This window comes from Sinohyriopsis cumingii, chromosome 7 (genome assembly GCF_028554795.1).
Source record: "Sinohyriopsis cumingii isolate HCF-2022 chromosome 7, ASM2855479v2, whole genome shotgun sequence".
NCBI classification, from domain to species: Eukaryota; Metazoa; Mollusca; class Bivalvia; order Unionida; family Unionidae; genus Sinohyriopsis; species Sinohyriopsis cumingii.
The window spans coordinates 16138479-16159399 of record NC_142967.1 but is presented as its reverse complement, the minus strand read 5'-3'; the positions used below and the strand labels follow the sequence as shown (position 1 = coordinate 16159399).

The window sequence follows — 20921 nt, the reverse complement described above, 5'->3', positions numbered from 1 at the left end:
CAAATGCGTAATTATTCTGAATCGGCCGATGTTAAACTAATCGGTGCTTATTACCGAAGCGGTACATTATTAGAACCATCATCGTCTCCTATAGTAAATGATCCATTTAAGAGCTATAACACAGTCTATCTTAACAGTCATGGTCGTTCTGGTAAACCAAAACGTGCTGTATAATTATTTAAAAACTCGGATATGATTGTGTTGACCCCTTCTCAACGTCTTGCAAGAGAGATAAAAGCGCGTAGAGTTAGTCATTCACGTATCACATTTTTTTGGATGGCGTGGTAATGAGTGAATCCACGAAAGAAATGGGACAAAAGATAAATAAATACCGAGAATTATTATGTGGGACGAAATATGCACTCTATCCATATATATTATAAAATATGTTTCTCAACTGGCTGTCGACGATAAACACTGCAATTATCATGTGCGAAGATTAGCGACAGCCTCCTCCGTTTACAGGAGAATCAACGCTTGACATGGCTACAAAAATTACATTGCCACTGCAAAAAAAATATTTTATGACCATGGATCGTGCGAGAAAACTTTATGACAGTGGCAATCGCTAATCAGATTAGAACTGGACAAGATTCCTTGTGAAATAATGTCCACCGTAATTCTAGAGACACCAATGTTTGATATCTGGAACTCATGGCAACCGTATGATCTGATAGTTGTATCACAAAGAAAAAACGTCCGTGATTCACTTCTGAGGAAATTATTTTAGTTTCACAGACTAATGTTTTCAGCGGTGTAGGTTTCATTATGTAATCATACAGCCTATACACGTAGACAAAATATACTCGTTGACATTCCAGGAATGGATAAACAACAGCGACTGGTTATCAATGTTATCGTCGAAGTGTCCGTGGACGCTGTAGAGCAGGCACTGTCGGCGGTGAAAACGGTGATATCTAGTGATTGCAAAGGCGTCAGATACGCTTGCCACATACGTGGCTCACCATGGACTCTAGGTTATGCGATATAATTTCATTCGTCGGATTATCTAACAATCTCAGATACCTATATATGGGTTGTCCACGATCGCATCGAATGGTCAAATTTAATATATTTGGCGGTATTGAGAGTTACAATAATATCTCAACTGCGTATAATTTTCTACGGAGGCGACGGTAGCCCAGATACTAGTCAGGTAGCTTTGCGACCAACGTCGGTGTTGCTGCTGACTCCGCCAACGATATCCCCTGGCACCCTGAATAAACAAATTAGCTGCTTATGCGAAGGAGGCCAAACAATATCTCCAGTTTGATGCTGCTATCGAATTTATCATAACACCGAGGCAGCGACAAAATAATCACTGCATCTGCTGTAACATTATAACGCTTTGGCAACATTTTCCCAACAACTTTCGACAATTTACCGTGGACAGAATCGATAGTAGTCTTGGCCACACGTAAGAAAATATCGCTCTGACATGTTTTAATGAAGGAAACGTAGGAATGGGAGCTATCTCGTGATTCGTTCCTACGAGCGAGCCTCTGCAACGCCAAATCAAACTGGGTGGTAACTGGGTGTTTTCATTAATTGTCTGTAATTGTTACCACACAACTCCACGTTGAGGAGCTGTTGAATCTAGTCTGTAGATTGCAGGCTGCTCAGCAGATCTTACCACGCTGAAAATTGCATGAGTTTTTAAAATCCATATGGAATCATTTATTCTTCCTTCGCCGCCCTGAAGTTCACCGGGTTCATATAAATATCTGACTGTTACGTTACTGCCCAGGACTGGTTGGAGCAATTGATTTCCTGGCGATTATTGTGTTTGTATGTGTTTATCCGCGATTTCAGCGAAGAGTTTCATGTTAATTCTACTCGTGACCTAGTTGTTTAAGGCAGCCACCACGTGAGGTAGTTCCGCAACCCATTTACGAGATCTATTCTTGCTCAGTAATTCCTGCGCGTATTGATGTCCAAGCAGTCGCTATGCAAGTATTTGGTTACATTGTTTAACAATTGCCTGATCACGATGTAACGCGGTGTGTTCACGTCTATTTTTAACGTTATATTGCTGCATCAGCGACATTACTGATTCTTTGACAGGATCAACCTGTAGGAAATGTGGCAATCGCAAGCTGCCACACGAATAAATACGTTCAAACGCGTATGCGACTAAGGTCTCTGCTTTATGCGGTAGCGGCTCCGCTGTTTTGTACCTGCTTGCAACGTCGACGACTGTCAGCGTGTATTTGTATGTGCGCCGTTTACTGGACGTGCCAATGACGACATGCAATACATATGCCTGATGAACTTCTTTGATCGTGCTGACATAAAACCTTCCATGCTGAATCGTTTTGGGACATGGTGGATACATTTGTGATATTGCTTGTCATGACAACCAATTTGAGTCATTAGCAAACGTGACACCTACTTTATCGGCTAGTTTGCTAATAGCCGCTATACCTCTCCAATATCCTCTTGGGTTATGATAAATAGACTCAAATATGTATTTGTCAGCGTTTATTAACCCAGGATGGGGGGGGGGGCGGGGCTTTCAAAATAGGGCTATCTTACCGCTCATCGCTGATCTGCGAATGATTTTCGTATGTTTTAATTTTTATCGACTTTAGCGTGTGAATCAACAGATCTTGCAGATCTTTGTTTTTCTGCCCGACTCTATGAGACGGGCACGCTTGATCGATCGCATGTACCGGATATTCGTCCGGGTTTTGTAGCTTTTTTCATGAAGTCTAATGTCACGTCGGGTTCTTGGACTACACTAGTTATATCCCCCAAGATGTTTTTACCCCGAGCACTTCGCCAATGGCGTTTCTGGTAATTTTCCGCCTGTCGCAGCCAGTGACTGCGTCCTCTTTCGCAAACTTGTATTTTTATCCTGCATCTCAAAGACTTACTCGTGTGTGCTCACCTGTCGTTTTTCGTCGTTATTGAGCTCAGCACAGTTGTATCTGTAACCGTCCTGAATCGAACACAATATAAAATCATAATTGTCGATAATACTACATTTGTACTAAATGAACGTGATTTACTTTACAGCGACACGCGAGCTATCACGAACCAAGCGTTATCCAATTTTGCCATATTCCATTTTAACTATTATAATTGCCCCGTCCGGTTGTGATAAAACCCTATTTTTGTTGAACCTAATAATGAGGTGGCTCAAAGGGGAAAAACCTTATATAGTGGCACCATCCGCAGATGACTAACAATACTACGATGTTCTTAAGCAATTTAGTGGATCGGCGGCGAGTCTGGAAAACAACGACTTTATTAAGTTTATAACTGTCATTGATGATGCTCCGTCCGTCGATGATTATGACGCGGATATCAGCATTTTGTGGTTTACGATGATATCACCCTTAAAAAATAAACAAATCCAGCCAGAATATTTTCACGAGGCAGGCAAAAAATACAGATGTCATTTACCTGACACATCGGTACGCTCAGATCCCCAAGGTAATCAGAGATAACTGAAATGTTTTGGTTATTATTAACTGTGTTGACACATATATGCTAAGAAATATTTATCAGATCTGGTTACCCAGTGACATAGACATAAACAAGCTCAAATACTTTTTTGCACATGCTCAGAATGCCCCGTATGGATTTATCACAATTTACTTACACGATTACGCAGCACGTTATCGAATTGGTCTCAGTAAAATCTTTTATTAAAGAAATGCCTTTGTTGTAATATGAACCAGGAAATATTAATGAGATTATCTTTGAAATCGATCAATTACAACAATACGGTCTCGCGGTTCAACTCGTACTGACACAAACAAATGATCCGGTAGGACCTCCGAATGAAAGCTGTAAAGAACCCATCCCTGCAGGGCCTGCCCTTGGGATGCTTGCCTAGGCGTTGTATACCTACCGTCGACTGCTTCACAGACTAGATTTACGTAAATCGTTGATGAGATATTGACAATGCCTGGCGATACATAATGATCACCACCTGTTTTATCATTTAAGCGTCGTAGAATATCTGGAACGCCTCTTATTCGGAACATATTCTTAAATTAATTAATCGAGACCATCCTGCATTTTATCGAAGTTGAAATGGGGAAGTTTAAATGTGGACAATTGGTCTTGATATCATAACTCATATTCATTACATTTTCTATCATAGATTTTCGATGTAGTTCGTCATCAGATATCAACTGGTTCAGATGTTGTATTGTCTCAGTGATTCTTTGTTTAAGATCATCATTCGGATATTTGAGCATATACACCTTAAGTAGCTTTCTCAGATTATATTGTGTATTTGTATGCTACTGAGATGTTCTCTTGGTAATCACTATTCCAGGAGAAACTCCCAAACGATTCCCTTACCGTCCGTGTTAGAGGGTCATACGACCATGCCAGGTAACTACGGTCACCTGAGTCAACCTTTCCAGGGATATCTAAGTCAGGCACTCCAAGCATATCACCGACATCACTGTCTGTCAGAACATACCATTGCCCGGTGTATCTATGCTCTAGCTCTTTTACGAAGTTTTCTTTGTCTGTCAAATATTCAGATCGCGGTTGTGGTGGTCCAACATAAATCGTCGCTTCCAGTAACCATCCCAATACAGATCTGATCATTAAGTTATATACGTCAACGGCGTAATCCGGCGTCGATATTTCAGTGGCGGAACTTAGCGTTGATTTGTGTACTTTGATAGCGATCTTTGATTCTTTTCCTGATATATATATATATTTATTTCTACGCTAAAGTTAGGTATTTATTTCTTCTGTTGATCCTGTTGGTACGCTGATGACTCTCCAGTCACGGACGGTCTGCCTTCACTCATCAAGCTTGGTTTCATGTGCGAATACTAGCAAATTGTTGGCGTCTAATCCACTTAGTTATTTTTTTCTCTGAGGTTTGGCCATCTATAACAAATTCTCTTGGCGGTGCAAGTCTGTACGAACAACAATAAGCAACGCTACGTGGGTCAACCCCGTATGCAACCCAATGAGTACCTGGACCAAAACGGCCATCAAAATTAATGATACCAGTTTAAAAGCATTTTGGTTTTTCCAGTAACTGATCGGCCTTTAAAATAGTAGCATCTAGTAAATCGAAATTGGATAAGGGGAGCTTTACCGAAGCATCCACGGCTGACGTAGACCTTGACCATACCGCGTTCCTGATAATCTTAAAGAGTGTTACTCTTTTGGAGGTCTTTAGACCCTGTGCTGTTGCCTTTTTATGGCGTGTTAGTTCTTTCTGCTATTTTTCCAGTTGCTTTAGCGGTTTGTTCCAACGACGGAAGTAGACATTTAGTGGCTTTTATGACTAGTTTAAATAACTGCTTTGAACGTCTGTAAAATAGACATGAGCTTCTTGACACTGTTGTAGTTGCTGTTTGACAGAATATATTTCTTAATTGCGTCTTGTTGTTGTCTAGCTAATTTAACTGTATTAGGATACATACACTTATTCATTATTATTATTATTATTACTATTATTATTAGTATTATTATTATTATTATTATTACAATAACGATTTAATTACAGTGTTGTGGTCAGTTCAATCAACGTGGTCGCAGTTATTCCTTTTTGCTAGTCGAATATTAATAAATCGGCGTTACCGCAGGTAAAAGTATAATTCTCACAATAGGGCCTTGAATGCATCCCCCAGGCCACCTCGTTCATTCACTTATAATAGCCATGCTTACATACAGGCTTCGGATTGGCCTTTGGACAGTTTATCAGTCAACATTGCTTGACTAAAATAGCATTTTTAAAGGCCACACTTTTTTTGGTCCGTCGCCCACTTCTGCAAAAATGAGCATAATTGGTCATGCGTATTTTGTCTCAAATTAAACATTGGATTATTTTCAATTTTGTTTATGTCAGATTACGAAAACGAGGCTTTTTGTGGGTGGGTGGGGGTAAACCCAAACGTTGACGCGATTTATTTTGGTCGATCGTACCCCACCTGCTTCTACAATTCTCCAGAAGCCACAAAAGCTAGTCGTCAGATCATGCTCTGCAATTGCAAGAAGGGCTGCAACTGGTACCGCAGGTTTTTGGTGATTTTCCCTTTATCACTGCATTAGCGAATATGATCAAAACTAATATGTCTGTTATAGAAACACTATGCATTGCATAGTATGTTATACATTGTAATTGATGTGAGTGCTATTTCATCTTGTATTCTTTACGTATTTTTCCTCAAGAAATCATCTCATTTAATATGTCTCAATCTTATAATATAGGCTAAATCAATGAAAGTATCGTATAGAAGCATTATACAATTATTACAAATGCAAATATAATTCAAGTAATGCAGTCTAGCCAAGTTTCCAAACCCACAGATGTATCCAGTAGATTTAGGGCATATAAACGGATGGCTCCCAGATTGGCAAATGGCTGCTATTTTCGCCACTAGAAAAAAATGATAAAGACCCTATAGCTAAATATCTTTCTTAGGATAAACTATAACTGCTATTGATGCTTGTTCACAAAACCCACAGTTAATTCACCTATCTGCGACACTATTAGTGTTTCGATTTTCTCAAATCTGGTTGGTCTTCATAGGGTTTCTGCGAATGGATGGCCAAATTAAGGGATGCATTGTCACATAGAGGAATGAAAAGAAACGCAAATTAATCGAAATTGAACGTAAGAAACAGAATTTAAAATGTTATAAATTTAATATTATTAGCAAATATAGAAATTTAAATGGAACACAACAGTAGTTTTGTGAAAACGTAATGTTAGTGTTTGTATCATTATACTGAATCATCAAAGCTGACAAAACTATTAAGTCATTTCAGTTAACTATGAAATACATTTCTTATATAATGGAGGAGTCAATTTTTAAAATGGGAGATTGCATTACGAACGACTAAGATTCATCAGTGCTGCATACACCTAGATTTGAAACAGAGATCCATGATACAGTTCCATGACTTACCGCTTAATAAGTAAGATTATGACTGTAATCGATCCAATCAATGATAGAATGAAAAGTATAAATTGTGGATAGATAACATTTTAACTGTCTTATTTAAATTACACATGTTAAATGACTCGTTATTTTCAAAACCTGGAATATATTCTGATAAGTAATGATCTATTATGTCAACTTTCGATAATTTTCTGATTTTTAATTTTTGTCAATCTCTGATTAATTTTGTGTCATTTGTTTAAATTTTTGCTCGTGGTTTTTCATTTTTAAAATTTAGGCACGACATCTTAGGTACGGAGGTTGCATTTATTAGTTATCATTGTCATTAGAGTAAGAAATTCTATCAATTTAATCATAACTGTATCAATGAAGTAGACAGTGTGTTACAGTTACAATACTGAGATGTGTTTTTATAATTTTGATATAACCAGGGCAACAAAGTAGGCAGGGTGTCATGCTTACAAGAAAAAGTTCCTTACGCTTTGCATTGCGCACAGTTTTGAGGAATAGACTAGTATGGCAGTCTTATAGAGATTAGAACTTTATTACTCTTCTAATCCTGTGAACGCATTAATGAAAACGGGGTACCAGTCTCGAATATTTGACACTGTATTCAATACTTGGAGATTTGTTATTGGCTCTAATAGCAGCGTTTATTATTTTTTTTTAAATTCTCAGAGAAACGTATAAGATTTTTTAACTTTTGCACGGTTTTCTTTATGTGCAAGTACACAATGTATATTTGTATCCCTCTAAAATTATTTGTGCCAACCGAACATGAAATTAATAATTAAGTACCTTTTATTGGTACTTTGTCGAGAACTATTTGTGTTCCATTCATTGTTCAGAAAAAGTTTGTGCTTACTTCAGTCAGGTAGTACATGTGTTTTGTATGGAGTTACCAATTACACGTTAACATGTTGCCAATGGAAGATACATTAGCGGTCGAATACGTTGAATGTTGAAAGCTGCACAAAACATTAAGACGATTTTCGGAAAGCGGATACAACAATGATGGTCGCTAACTTGTTCAGTATCATCATTCTTTCTTTCAGGCGCAAATCATATCAATATGACAGATCTAAACAATACATCAAATAGTACTACAAGCGCGGACCCTGGAAGCGCTTCAACGGAGATGATTTTGAACTACATCAGAATGGTGAGTCGTTGCCATTATGCCGAGACCAGTTTGCTTGTAGTTAACTTTCATCGATGTATCCAGCCTTAAGTGTAGTCTTTGCACAGAAGAGAAGAAAATCACTAACTTTACCATAGAGCTTCGTTGTTGTTAGATGAAACTATTAGGTTGATCCTTGTCTCATATTTAGTCTGCCTGAGAATTTTATATTGTTACCATCATTTAATTTCTCAAAATCAAAGTTTTATACTGTAAAAGTTATTAGTGTTCAATCATTAATTAGACCAATAAAGTAAATCACAATGTAAATGAATTCTCCAAAAGAGCAGGTCGATTACAATAACAGCTTTTAATCTGCCTAGTGCATAATATAACGAAAAGGTAAAACATTGACAAACATTGTATACCTCTACGTCTATTCTACAATAAAATCTTGCAACCTATATGAATCAGTCCTGAAAGAAAAGGTATCGACGCAAGATGATATTTGATATAGAGGAAATTGAAAAACCCAGTGAAAACCTCCGACTTCGATTGGGCAGTTCCTAACGGCACCATAGAAGGTGAACATATCACTTGCTAGAAGGTCCATTTTTGAAAAGTAAAACTTCCTACGGAAACGAAAGATCTAAGGTCAATAACGTCAAACCGAATCATCTAACTGACCGAGACTTTATCTAATTGGGTTAGTTTATTTTGTTACGTTATCTTCTTCGTTCGTGTTTTTCAAAATTTTGTTTACCCACCGTGACACTTATTTGTGTTGCACCCTCTCTACTGCTGTACTGTATGAGTAATTAAATCATTATTATATCAATAATGGAATCTTATATGAGTAGACTAGCTCGAGAAAGATTAGAAGGAATTAGAAGATATATTCCTGTTCGTGATGCTCTCAAACGAAAACTGCAAGAACGGCAAGAAGCACAAGATGAATATGCAGAAGGTACAGAACAATTATTTAAACCTGTTACAAAGGTTAATCGAAGAGTTGCAGAAGCTAACGAAGGTCTTCTTCCGGATTTAAAACAAACGGCTGAGCAAACTGAAAAGATAGCAAGAAGAACCAACAGACAAAAAAGATTTTAAGAGATCGTCCAGCTGGAATAGCTGCCGTTCAACCTACAGCCAAACTTAAAAGTAATGAACCAATTACATAACATGACAAGAAAGAAATGAAAAGAAAAACTAAACTGTTTAACACATTTACTCAAAGGACTATTCATCAAATAGATGGATATAAAAAAGTAGATGATTCAGCTGCATTTGCCGCTGAAAATTATAGTAAAAGAGATAGATATATTATAACCTGAATATGCTTGTAGCTCAGTCTCAAAAGATACTTGGTACAAGTAGATTATCGAATAAATCCAGGAGGTGATCAAGTCAGAGATAAAGATGATATTAACTATATTGCTTACAGAGATAAAACAGATAAATATTTTTTAGATGCACAACAGTATGTTAAATCTAGAAGACAAGCCAATCTGAAGATCAATCTCCTCATCAACAATTAGTTAAACTTAGAGGTAAATGTAAAATTTAGGGTTTACAAGCTATCGAGCGTGCGGATTATGACCAATTAGTAGATAAAGCTTGAAATTATGATAAAATGGGAAAATATGTAAGAACAAAAGATGCTAAATCTTGGAGGAAAGATGATTGGACTATAATCAAACTTCTACCATTTAAGAATGATGTGACGCAACAAGAAGAAGAGACACAATCTTTTTCATCTCAACCACAATTTACTCTTCCTCCTCCACAATCTCCTATACCTGCACAACAACCTGAGGATGATTTTGAATCTTTTATTAAAAATAGATTTTCACCTGATGGTTTAGAAAAAAATCAAGTATACAGATATTTTTGGGTTAAGATATATTACTGCGAATTATGATGAAAAAGATAAATATTTAAAACCTCAACACCGAACAATTGGTTTAAAGATCTATGTTTTGTTAGATTTGGTAGTAAAAATTACGATGATAAAGATCAGTTAAAAGAAGTTATGAAACGGGTAGAAGGAGTACAGAAAAAAGATTAATCATATAAGTCACAACAGTAGAAACTCCTCCAAGAACAGGAAGTGGATTAGGAATTTATCCTGACTGTGGTCTTGTCTATGTTGAACAATTAGAAATTCTGATCGGAGAAGAAGATTATTTAAAGGCGGTGTTATGGATCCTAACATTGCTCACCCTCTCATTAATGAAATTGCTGATGAATATTACAACGACTATTTAATGAACTTTTAATTTAAAAAGAATGATTATACACAAAGCTCAACGTGGACTTGTAAGAGTTAAGGTAGTAAATTCACGATTACCGACGTATAAAGCGATTTATGGAGACGAACTTGGTGATGTAGTTGGTTTTTTAGAAGGATGGCTCCAAATGCAGTACCGATAGCAAAACAATTAAGGATGAAAGCTATTTAAAATATTTGAGATAAAGCATTAAGTTCTGTTGGTAATCTTTCTGGTAAAGCATTTTCAACAATCAAAGAAGTATTATGTTCATTAGTACGAAGAAGACCACAGCCAGTAAAATTACCCAGCACTGAAATTATGCCTGCAAATGTTTGAAAAAAATCAATCAAGCTGAAAATCAAAGCCTATCGGAATTGGCTGTTCATGAAGTCGTTCCTACAAAATTGCCTAATGAAATTATGCCTGTAGCTATACGAAAAGAAACAGCTAAAAATATAACAGCAAGTTTAATAGCAGGAATTGGTCTTCGTGTTATACGATAATAATTATAATGAAATGTTTAAGCGTAGATCCGATCCAGTATTTGATATGGACGCACCAGTTCTTTAAGATGAATCTGTTCCTGATTATCAATATTATTTTTTATGACGCACGTGTACTAGATCAGCGTGGCCGAATTGAAATACATGTTCAAGATACAAGCAGATATTTTTTACATGCTGAAGCATTTATTGAAGCAGAAGGAAACATTTTGTAGGATGATGGTGGAGTATATGGATTTGATCAAACTCCCGGTTTTTGTTAATCATGGTATGATGGCATTGTTTGATAGTGATACATAAATGATTGATGGAAGAAATATTGAATTAATTCAAAAAGACGTTGATGTTGCTAAACCATACATAGCATTACAAGATATTCAGAAGATTATACAAGATCAGCTCGCCCATCAATGATGTTTGCTAAAGATGCATCTAATCATCCTGAACACGTTAGGGAAGTTGTTGGTGATGTAGGAAACGCTGAAAATAAGGCTGCTACACCAGCTATTGTATCAATCAACGAAAATTACAACTTAGGATTTGCTACATGTAGATTAATTTTAAATGACGAAAAAACATTTTCATATGCAATTCCACTATCTCATATATTTGGATTTTGTAGACATGTTAGAAAAGTTATTTTTGGAGCTAAACATACAGCTGTACTTATATGAAAAGCTGAGATAATGATTCCTTCGGGCGTCCTGCTACCGGACATAATTGCATGGTAAGACTAACAAAACGTTGTGGATGTCAATAATGACTCTAACAATTGCTGAAGAGAAAACTTTAATAAGTTTTATGAGTTCAGGTGGAAAATCATTGTCATCACGGTTGACAATGACCACAGATTGCATTCAAAGTAATGTTCACGGTTTATTTACATGGCATATTGCATCACAACAATATATTTATTGCTTGACAACATGTTAATCAACTTAACTCACAAGCAAGCAGTCATATGATACTTGACACACTTGGGTTTAATGAAATGTCTTTAAGGATAAATGGACATCAAGAACCATCTAAAGATATATTGTTAAAGTTTGATCGAACTCGTGTAGGGCGTGCATATCATCGTTTAATGACGTATATGACGTAACCAAAATATAGGTACTGGTTTGCAAATATCCCAGCGGGATTTTACACAATTCTATCCACTTTATTAATTTTCATTGGAGCATATATAATTATTTAAACAATCTGTCGTTGATAGTTATATTTGATCTCGAATAGGTGTAATACACGCTGATGGTTTTGGTTTTAGATCAACCGCAGTTATACCCAGCGATAAAGCAATGATACTTGAAGGCACTGGCGAACGAACGCGAGTTGTTAACTCACCGATAGAAAACATGTAACATCTCAGTTGAAAATAACGTATTACTTGTATAAATTTCATATCATCATGTTAGTGTTAGTCTGACTCCTGGTCACATTAAAAAGCTTCAATCAAATTCAGCAAAGAATATAAATATCATTACAAAATAGCAGATCATAGCTCAGATGGTCAAAATAAACTATTACTGGCAGAACGTCAACTCAGACATTTCAAATAGCGCCAAACAATCAAAAACTGGCGTTAAACACAATCTTTCTGCTGGTATAGTTAAAGACTCAATTAAAACAGTCGGCATAGTCCACTTCTTGCAGCTATAACATCGTTAATAGCCGCTGCAGCCCCAGCAGATGCACTTGGTGCTGTTGGAACTGTTGCTGGGATGGCACTGCAGAAAGCAGCATGACCAGGATTTGGAGAAAGGGGAAGGGTTCTAAGATTGCAATCTTAAAAGCCAGTAATCTTTCAGTGCTGGATATTATCATTAAAGTTATTGGAGTAGCTGTAAATATCATAGCTGTGTTTGATAATAATGAAAAAATTAAACCCGATGTTATTATGTCAACGATGTTAGTTAATACTCGTGGTCGAGTACGAAAATCCGGTGATACAATGATTGGTTCTCTCAATATGTCTAATAATACCATTGCTGGTCTTGGAGAACCAGAATCAGACAATGACGATGTAATGAAGAAATACATCATTATAATAGTGAACTCGTTAATTTCAGTACGTAACGAAATGACCTCATTTAGAACGGATTATACTACTCTTGTGAACACAGTTTGAGGTTTTCATAAAAGAATAAATGGGATTGTTGATGATTTTTTTGTGGAAAACCACCAGCTATCGATTTTAAACTCTCCGACATAAAAACGTACCGACAATATATTATATACAGTAGCGTCTGGACAAGCATTATTGTCACCACTTAATAAATCTTTCAAACATCGCGCTGAGGTTACCGGTATATACAAGCTCTCATTACTTGACATTATTACATTTGCAATATCCACCACAATTTCACGACTTGTCCACTGCTGACTCCGTCAGGTGGATCTCCTGGATTTACGTTGCTGATGAGGAAACATTTACTGTGGAACCCAAAGAAAAACAAACTCGGCTTGATTTACTATTGGTGTCTTGGATTAGTCGCAAAGTTCCAACCTAATTAAAATATAATGAACATTTCGATCCACGTTCAACCTGCAGCGCAACATTATAGAGGATGGTAATGGCACAAAAAAAATATCGTTGATGAATATACGGTAAAAGTAAAAGTTATATCGTAGACGTGTAGTTGTTGTCGACATAATTGTGTATTCAGCGTCTACTGTTATTGCTGGAACCGGTGTATTATTATCAACAATAACACTATCGCTAGCAATGGCAACATCAGTTGTAACAATTTGTGTTTCAGCTGCAGCAACAATTGCTGAACTTCTTAAAAACATCGCAAAAAAATGTATATGCACAAACACAACATTACATGATTATATAATACAATTACACACAGCAACGTTAGCATACTCTAAATTATTATCGTTATTATCAACAAGTCTTAGTGATGCAAAGATATCTGATTTTGAATTTACACAGATAATTAAAATTTACAAAGAAGTATTGACCGTGATAGACTGATTTAAAAATAATAATAATAATAATAATAATAATAATAATAATAATAATAATAATAATAATAATGATGATAATAATAATAATAATAATGATAATAATAATAATAATAATAATAATAATAATAATAATAATAATAATAATAATAATAATAATGTCAACTCCGAAAGAATTACTACAATATATTATCTTAATACATCTCCATCAAAAACTACAATGATATCGTTAAGCTCAACTAATCCTGAATGTAATGATAACTTTCCAACTGCAATTCCGGCGAAAGAAATAGCGCTAGCACAATTACGAGTATAGTACAGCTGGACAAATATCAGATCAAAATCATTTGGTAAATATCGCATAAATAATCGCAATCTTGTATGTGATATAACTGATGGCAGCTATCAAATAGATCTTGAAAAATCTAGTCAGGACCAGCAATAATATATTTTATATTCATGTACAGCTCAAGTACCTCCTGGATATGTGATCGTACAATAGCCTCTTAATCTTGTTTATCTACTCGGTCATATTCATTTATTATCAAGAATAAATTTCAAACTAACTGACAAGAGCGGACACTAAATTGATTTAGGAAATCGAACTCTGAATATAAATCTCTACGAAAAACTCATCAAATGACGGGAAACAAAATTAGACAAGGTACCCCAGTTGCTTTGACGTTCACTCTCGTCAATGACATTGCCAATGCTATCACTTTCACAATCACTAATAACTTTGCCATTGTTTTCATTTTCAGGATCTGACATAAACTTTTTTCAACTGTCTCACGTGCGTGTTAATAATCTTTTTCTTTTCATATCTGTCAGCTAATTCTGACATAATTTTTTCAATGGCCTGTGAGAGAGATACAAATTTTGTAACATTTGTATCTTTAACCATAGCCAATGATTGGAACATAGACTGTTGAATTTGCATTATAAATATTGTAGTGTAGATCTATTTTCGAATTGTTCAAAATAACAAATAAATGTTCTGGATCAAGCTGAATTTTATAATGTAATTTTTAACAAAAACTAAACTGTAGCATGATGAGCGGTTATCATTCTTGGGATCCCTTCATATTGGCCTTTGTGGCTTTCCATAGAGTCCTTTTGTGAGATCTTTCTGTTGGTCTTCTTGGCACTCTACGATGCTTTTCTGTTTGGCTGATATTCTCTCTGAATGTTTTATGTAGGGTACCCTTGAGTGAGATTGAGAGCTCACATCACGCAACGCTTTATTTTTGGATGGCTCCAAACTATACAGACATCCCCCAGCGAATCCCTAATCGAAACAAAATTTTAGAGATTCAGAGAGCTCTCTAGCTCTTTCAATTTCGTGTGCACCTCACAATATCAAATCCCGGGTTGAGGGCTAAGCTCACTCATTACATTGTTTGACGTAGTGAGGAGGTGTACAAGCAATTCATTCTGGGCTTGACAGCCCCCAACTTATTTAAAAATGAGAGTCAGCCACGCTACCACTGCGCTATGTTCCAACATTACAGATATATGTTTCAGAAATTATTAAGAAGTTACTTATGCTGGATTTCCTAATAATGATTATTATAATAACTACGGCGTGGATTTATTTTCCATTTTCCAGAACACATCATATTTAAATAATCATATATTGTATATATTTCTGACTTTGACTAAGTCAGGTGAAAATAACATATTTCTGTATAACAGAAAGATAAAGAAATAACTGAAGTGCATTATAAGCGGGCGTGTGTGACCACTGTGTTCTGCCTTGATTTTGTCCATAAGTTAGAAGGTACAAATATCCTTCTACTGATTTGGACTATCATAAAATGATGTTACTCCACTGATATTAATTACCACGCAGATGGTTAATAATTATTTACAATGACAAAAAAGTTAAGCTCTACCGGAGAAAGATATGCTACAGAGATATATCCTATCTTAAGGTCATTATTATTTACAAGCGAGTGTACTGAATTTCTTTGCCGGAGAGTTTTTTAGCTTGACAGAGGTATATCCCTTCACCAATAATACAATTGAATTTTTTGTTTATATTTCGTAGAGAACGGAGATCTGGTAATATTATTTGCGACGCGCTGAACATTATGCTTTCATATATCAAAATACTTTCCAGTTGCATTCATTGATTGATGCATTTTTTCTTCAACAGTTTCTACATTTGTAGATACAACTGCTCTGGCGATCTTACTACTGCGGCCAGTATTTCCCAATTTGACTCTGTGTAATGGTTTGTAAATTATCTAAAGAGTTATTAAGTTATTCGTAATTGATATGATCGATCGAAAGACCGTCTTCGACTACCCCCGAAAACATTTGGAAATATATTGATGAGAGTAATATTTTTTATTCTCATCAATACCAAACATTATATAACCAGTAATAGTGACACATACCACTGGTTTCTAATTACACCATCACAAGATGCTTCATACTTATTGATGATAGGCAGTGTCACAGATTTTATTTGCTCCATTTATATAAATATTCATTTTCTACGTGATTATTTGTCTAAATGATAATTTTGAAAATCTGGTTAGAAAATCGTCAGCGCTTTTTATGATTTTATCATTATTATCAGTGCTTGTTTATATCATAAAGAAGCTTCTATTGAAATTATTGATCATGATGTGCTAGCGTGGACTAATTCAGTAACAATATTTCCACGAAATCGAAATGTTAAATTTTACCAAGAGAATATATATTTGATTTTATTAATGAAATAAGTAAGAATGATCCTGTATCCGTGTGGCTGTTTCAAAGTTCAGATAACGGAAAATATGATCAGTTTGTACGACCTAATGGAGATAGGTATCGAACATAATCACTCCACGAAGAAATGAAACGTTTTGCGCTGAAATATACCCACAGCGATGCTAAACAATTATTGAGTAATTGTTTTATAGTTCCGTCAGTTGCTGCTCCTTTTGCAGGAGAGAAAGTTCACGGTAACCGACAGGATTAAATTTTCTTGAAGATATACAACGCAGTTGTGTCGAATACGAACACAATGGATTATGGAATACCAGATACGATTATAAGGATGTTATCCCGGTTGATATGGTTGCATGTTATCCCAGAAGTTTTCTTGGAATGGGAGAGTGTTCTAAGTATTTTGAGCGACTTGGACATCCAACATATACGAGATGAAAAGAGCATCGATAAACGAACCATTACGAGATTTTGATTTCACTGGATTCGATTGTATCGATTCATTTAAGTTGGCCAAAGAACTTCATCCAGTTTGTTATGTCTAGTTTGGCAAACATGTTTCAGAAAAAATATGGGCACCAAGAGTATTATTAGGATATATGTAAAAATATTGATATCGTTGGTTGTAAGTGAAGCATTTATATCTTGTAGTTCGCAGAAACAAGTTTGGTTACCTTAACAAAAGAAATAGGCTGATGATGAAAATCCTGATATGACAGATTTTGAGAATAAAATTGCAAAAGATCTTGCCAGAAGAAGAATTAGTAAATTCACCCAAGGAGGATGATATGATCATAAACGAAATTTGTACAAGATTAATTATAGATGATGCTGAACTAGAGTTTATATTTAATGATACAGCGAATATAAATACGTTTATATGTCGAAGTAATGTTAATTTTTTAAACGGAACTAAATTACATTTGTGAGTTATTTTGATGGTGAGTCACCGCGATTTACAAATTTAAGATCTTGAATGCTTGCGTACGTTTAGATTAATCTATTATCGATGATAAGTATAGTTTCTGAGGTTGCTGTCAGAGTCGCTACGGATTCGTTTTATATCTATAAAAAGTACAGCATTGCTAGAAAAACTATATATCTGCACTTATGCATCATGGGGTGAATGGAGAATAAAGCAAGAAAATATACTTAATTATTCTAAATCCGCTGACCTTGAAATTAAGGCTATTTATTACCCAAAAAGTCAAATATTAAAATCATCATCTGCGCCATCAGTATCTGATCCTGGAGCTAGACATACAACAGTTTATCTCAATGGACCTGGAGTTCTGGCAAAACAACTCATGTGATCAAATTATTATTGAACAGTTGTTCAAAAATAGTTGTATTAACACCTACATACAGATCGCAAGAGAAATGAGAGATATAGAATCTATATTGGGTTTGGACCGAGACAAGGAAACCCCAGTCAAGGGGTTACTATATTTGTCTCTCCACGAAGCTTGAGGCAAGCATCGCGGGGAGACATATAATGTAACTCCGCGACTGATATGTGCGACTGGTATGTTCTTGTTTCGGTTGAAACCCCAACGTAGATTATTTTTCTCACCCAATATTTTCCTTTAAAGTAAAAAGAAGTCTTCACAAATGTAATATAGTTCACATGCAAATGTTTTCAAGTGGCTCTTTAATACAAATATGTTAATGAGGGCTGTGGTGTGACTGTTGCATCCAAAGTACACAGTTTATAAGTGTGAGCAAAGAAAAATAACATAGAAAACGTCGAAATGTAATCAGGCATTGTCCCATTTAATATATGGATGTTATATGAAACTGTCAAGAAATAAGTTATATTGTAAATAATGAAATGATATTGGCTACTCAGTTCTACTGTAGTTATACTTAGTACAAGCTGTAACGAAGAGTAAAATTTTGCTTTAGACTATTCATGGGTAATTAGTGATCTGTGTCACTATCATATATACTCAGCTCTACTGTAGTTATTCTTAGTACAAGCTGTAATGATGAATGACATCTTGCTTTAGACAATTCACGGGTAATTAGTGACCTGTGTTACTATATAACTCTCATTTTCTTTGGAGGAGGAGAAACTGTTTGTGACATACTTGTGTTGTCCTTAATATTGATTGCAAAATTACCCACATGCATAAAACACACTCCAAATACGGACCCTAGCGGATAAGCGCGTGCTATGCTTTCATGTTCAAGTATTCTTTAAAATTTAGTTTAGCTAATCTTGGAAATATGGCAACTGCTACAGTGAAAGAGGCTTATCGATTAATGTGGTGACGGATAAAATTATTCCTTCTGGCTGGTAAGTGCATTTTTTGTCATTAAATATTGTTGGTATATTTTTTATTCTACTTGGGCACAATGTAGATGCTTAACAAAATTAGAATAAAGCCTGTTTGGCATAACACATTTCTGTCTGTTACTAAGTTTTTGTAGTTGTTAAGAGAGTTGGGAGGCTATGAATTGTATAGGTCTATAGCCTATGTGCCTGGATCAGGGTTTTCTATCATAGTTCATTTCACACAGCATTGAGAATTGTATCCTATCTGTAGTCATTCATTTTTCAGGTCAGCGTCATTAAATGTTGCAAACAGTATATAATTTATTTCACACGAAGTATTTAAAACTAGTTAATAGGTAGCTTTAGTTACACTTAATGACTCTGACCTTAAAATGGACTGACCTATGTTAGGATAAAATTGACCATTTTGTGCGGAACGAATTAGCATAATACCAAAAAGTTCGACGTCTTATGCGTGTATGTCTTTGTCTCTCTGAAAATGTTTTTGTATGGTGTGTTCTCAAATGTGGATTTATATTAAGTTATTATGTTTTTGTTATATATTTGTTCTGTTGTTGCTTGATTTTTGAACAACTACGTGAGGCACAACAGACGACAGCAAGGGTTACTTTCTTAAAAGTAGTTCTGAGTGCGTGGACACCTTGACTGAGACGGCTGGTCTGAGATGACTAGACTGAAATAAGAAAAGTAAGGTTAGCAAAACAGCTAGATTTGCCTGTCGCATGGGTGAGAAAAAAGAAATATTATATCATGCATTTATCACAAATGTTTTCGATGGAAGGGAGATAAATGAACTCCTGAACGAATGGGAGAGAAATATATTCCAAATATTATTGCTTGGGATGAAATATGCACCGTTTCATTAGAAACGTAAAAAATATTTCTTGATTTGTTATTGACAAAAAATTCTGCTATAATAATGTATGGCGATCATGGTCAACCGCCACCTTTTATTGGATTGTCTCCACATAAATGGCCGAGAAATTTTGTAGATTAATATGAAGAAATAACTGATGATCATAGAGCGCTTGATCCAGATTTAAGAGAGAATAAGAAATTAATCAGACTACAGCCGAATAAAATTCAATGTGAACAAATGCTTGAAATAATTTCTGAAACTCCTATTTACAATATTTGGAATTTATGCAGACGAAATGATTTGATAGTGGCAAGTAGAAAGATAGTTCTTGATACGCTCCAACAACAATTATTTATGTTACATAAAGAGAAAATTTCAAATCTACCTGTACCATTGTGTTGTTGAGCAGAAGATACACGACGACAAAATATCGACGTTGATATACCAACATTGTTAGAGAAACAAAATCTTGCATTAAATGATGTTGTTTAAGTTCTTTTCAGTGTTATTAAGAGCGCATTAACTATGGACTGAACTACACGGAGGCTAGGATATACAATGACGATTCATTCATCACAAGGATTAACCATCTTTGATACAAATGTTTGGATTGTTGATGATCGTATCGAATGTCAAAATTTTGTTTATCTCGCAGTGTCTCGAGTCAGAGGAATATGTCAGTTGCTGAGGGTTATTATAGACTTCACTGAAAATAATTATCAAATTCAGGAAACCAACAATGACATAGTAAGAAAAAAAAGTAAATTGTAAACAGTGTGACAAAAAATAAGCGCGACTTTGATCTCGATGCTGAATTTATAATGACATTGAAACAACGACATATTAATCATTGTACGAGATGTAACACAGAATGTTGTTGAAGTATTCAAATGCTAATCCAAGATAATTTACAGAATTAATTGTAATTTTGTTCATACACGCGAAAATGTGATACTGACCTCTCTTGAATATAGTCAACGTCGAGGTGCTAGATTACAAAAGTGAATGCGGTGGTATTTGTGTGTCTTCAGGAATTACTTGTAATTGTTCGCGTACAAATCCACGCTGACGAGCAGTTGAATCTAGTCTGCAGATAGCGGGTCCACCCGTAGATCTCACCACGCTGGAAATGTGGAAATGTTTTGTGTCGTAATACTTCAAATAAGATCAGTAGCTCTTTTTACCGCCATCATGTTCACCAGGTTCATATAAATACCGGACAGTCACATTACCTAATGCTGGTTATCTTGAAAAGTCATGTCGTTGTATTGGTATGTGTTTATTTTAGT

At 35.5% G+C, this 20921-nt stretch overlaps 1 protein-coding gene across 1 annotated transcript in view; it reads left to right on the top strand.

The window, feature by feature from the left end:
* LOC149794774 (solute carrier family 23 member 2-like) overlaps positions 1-20921 on the top strand; it is a 108614-nt gene that overhangs the window by 53486 nt on the left and 34207 nt on the right. Inside the window, exon 4 of the mRNA XM_089964417.1 lies at positions 7946-8052. Coding sequence (XP_089820543.1) covers positions 7946-8052 — 107 coding nt within the window. The remainder of the gene's footprint in view (positions 1-7945; positions 8053-20921) is intronic.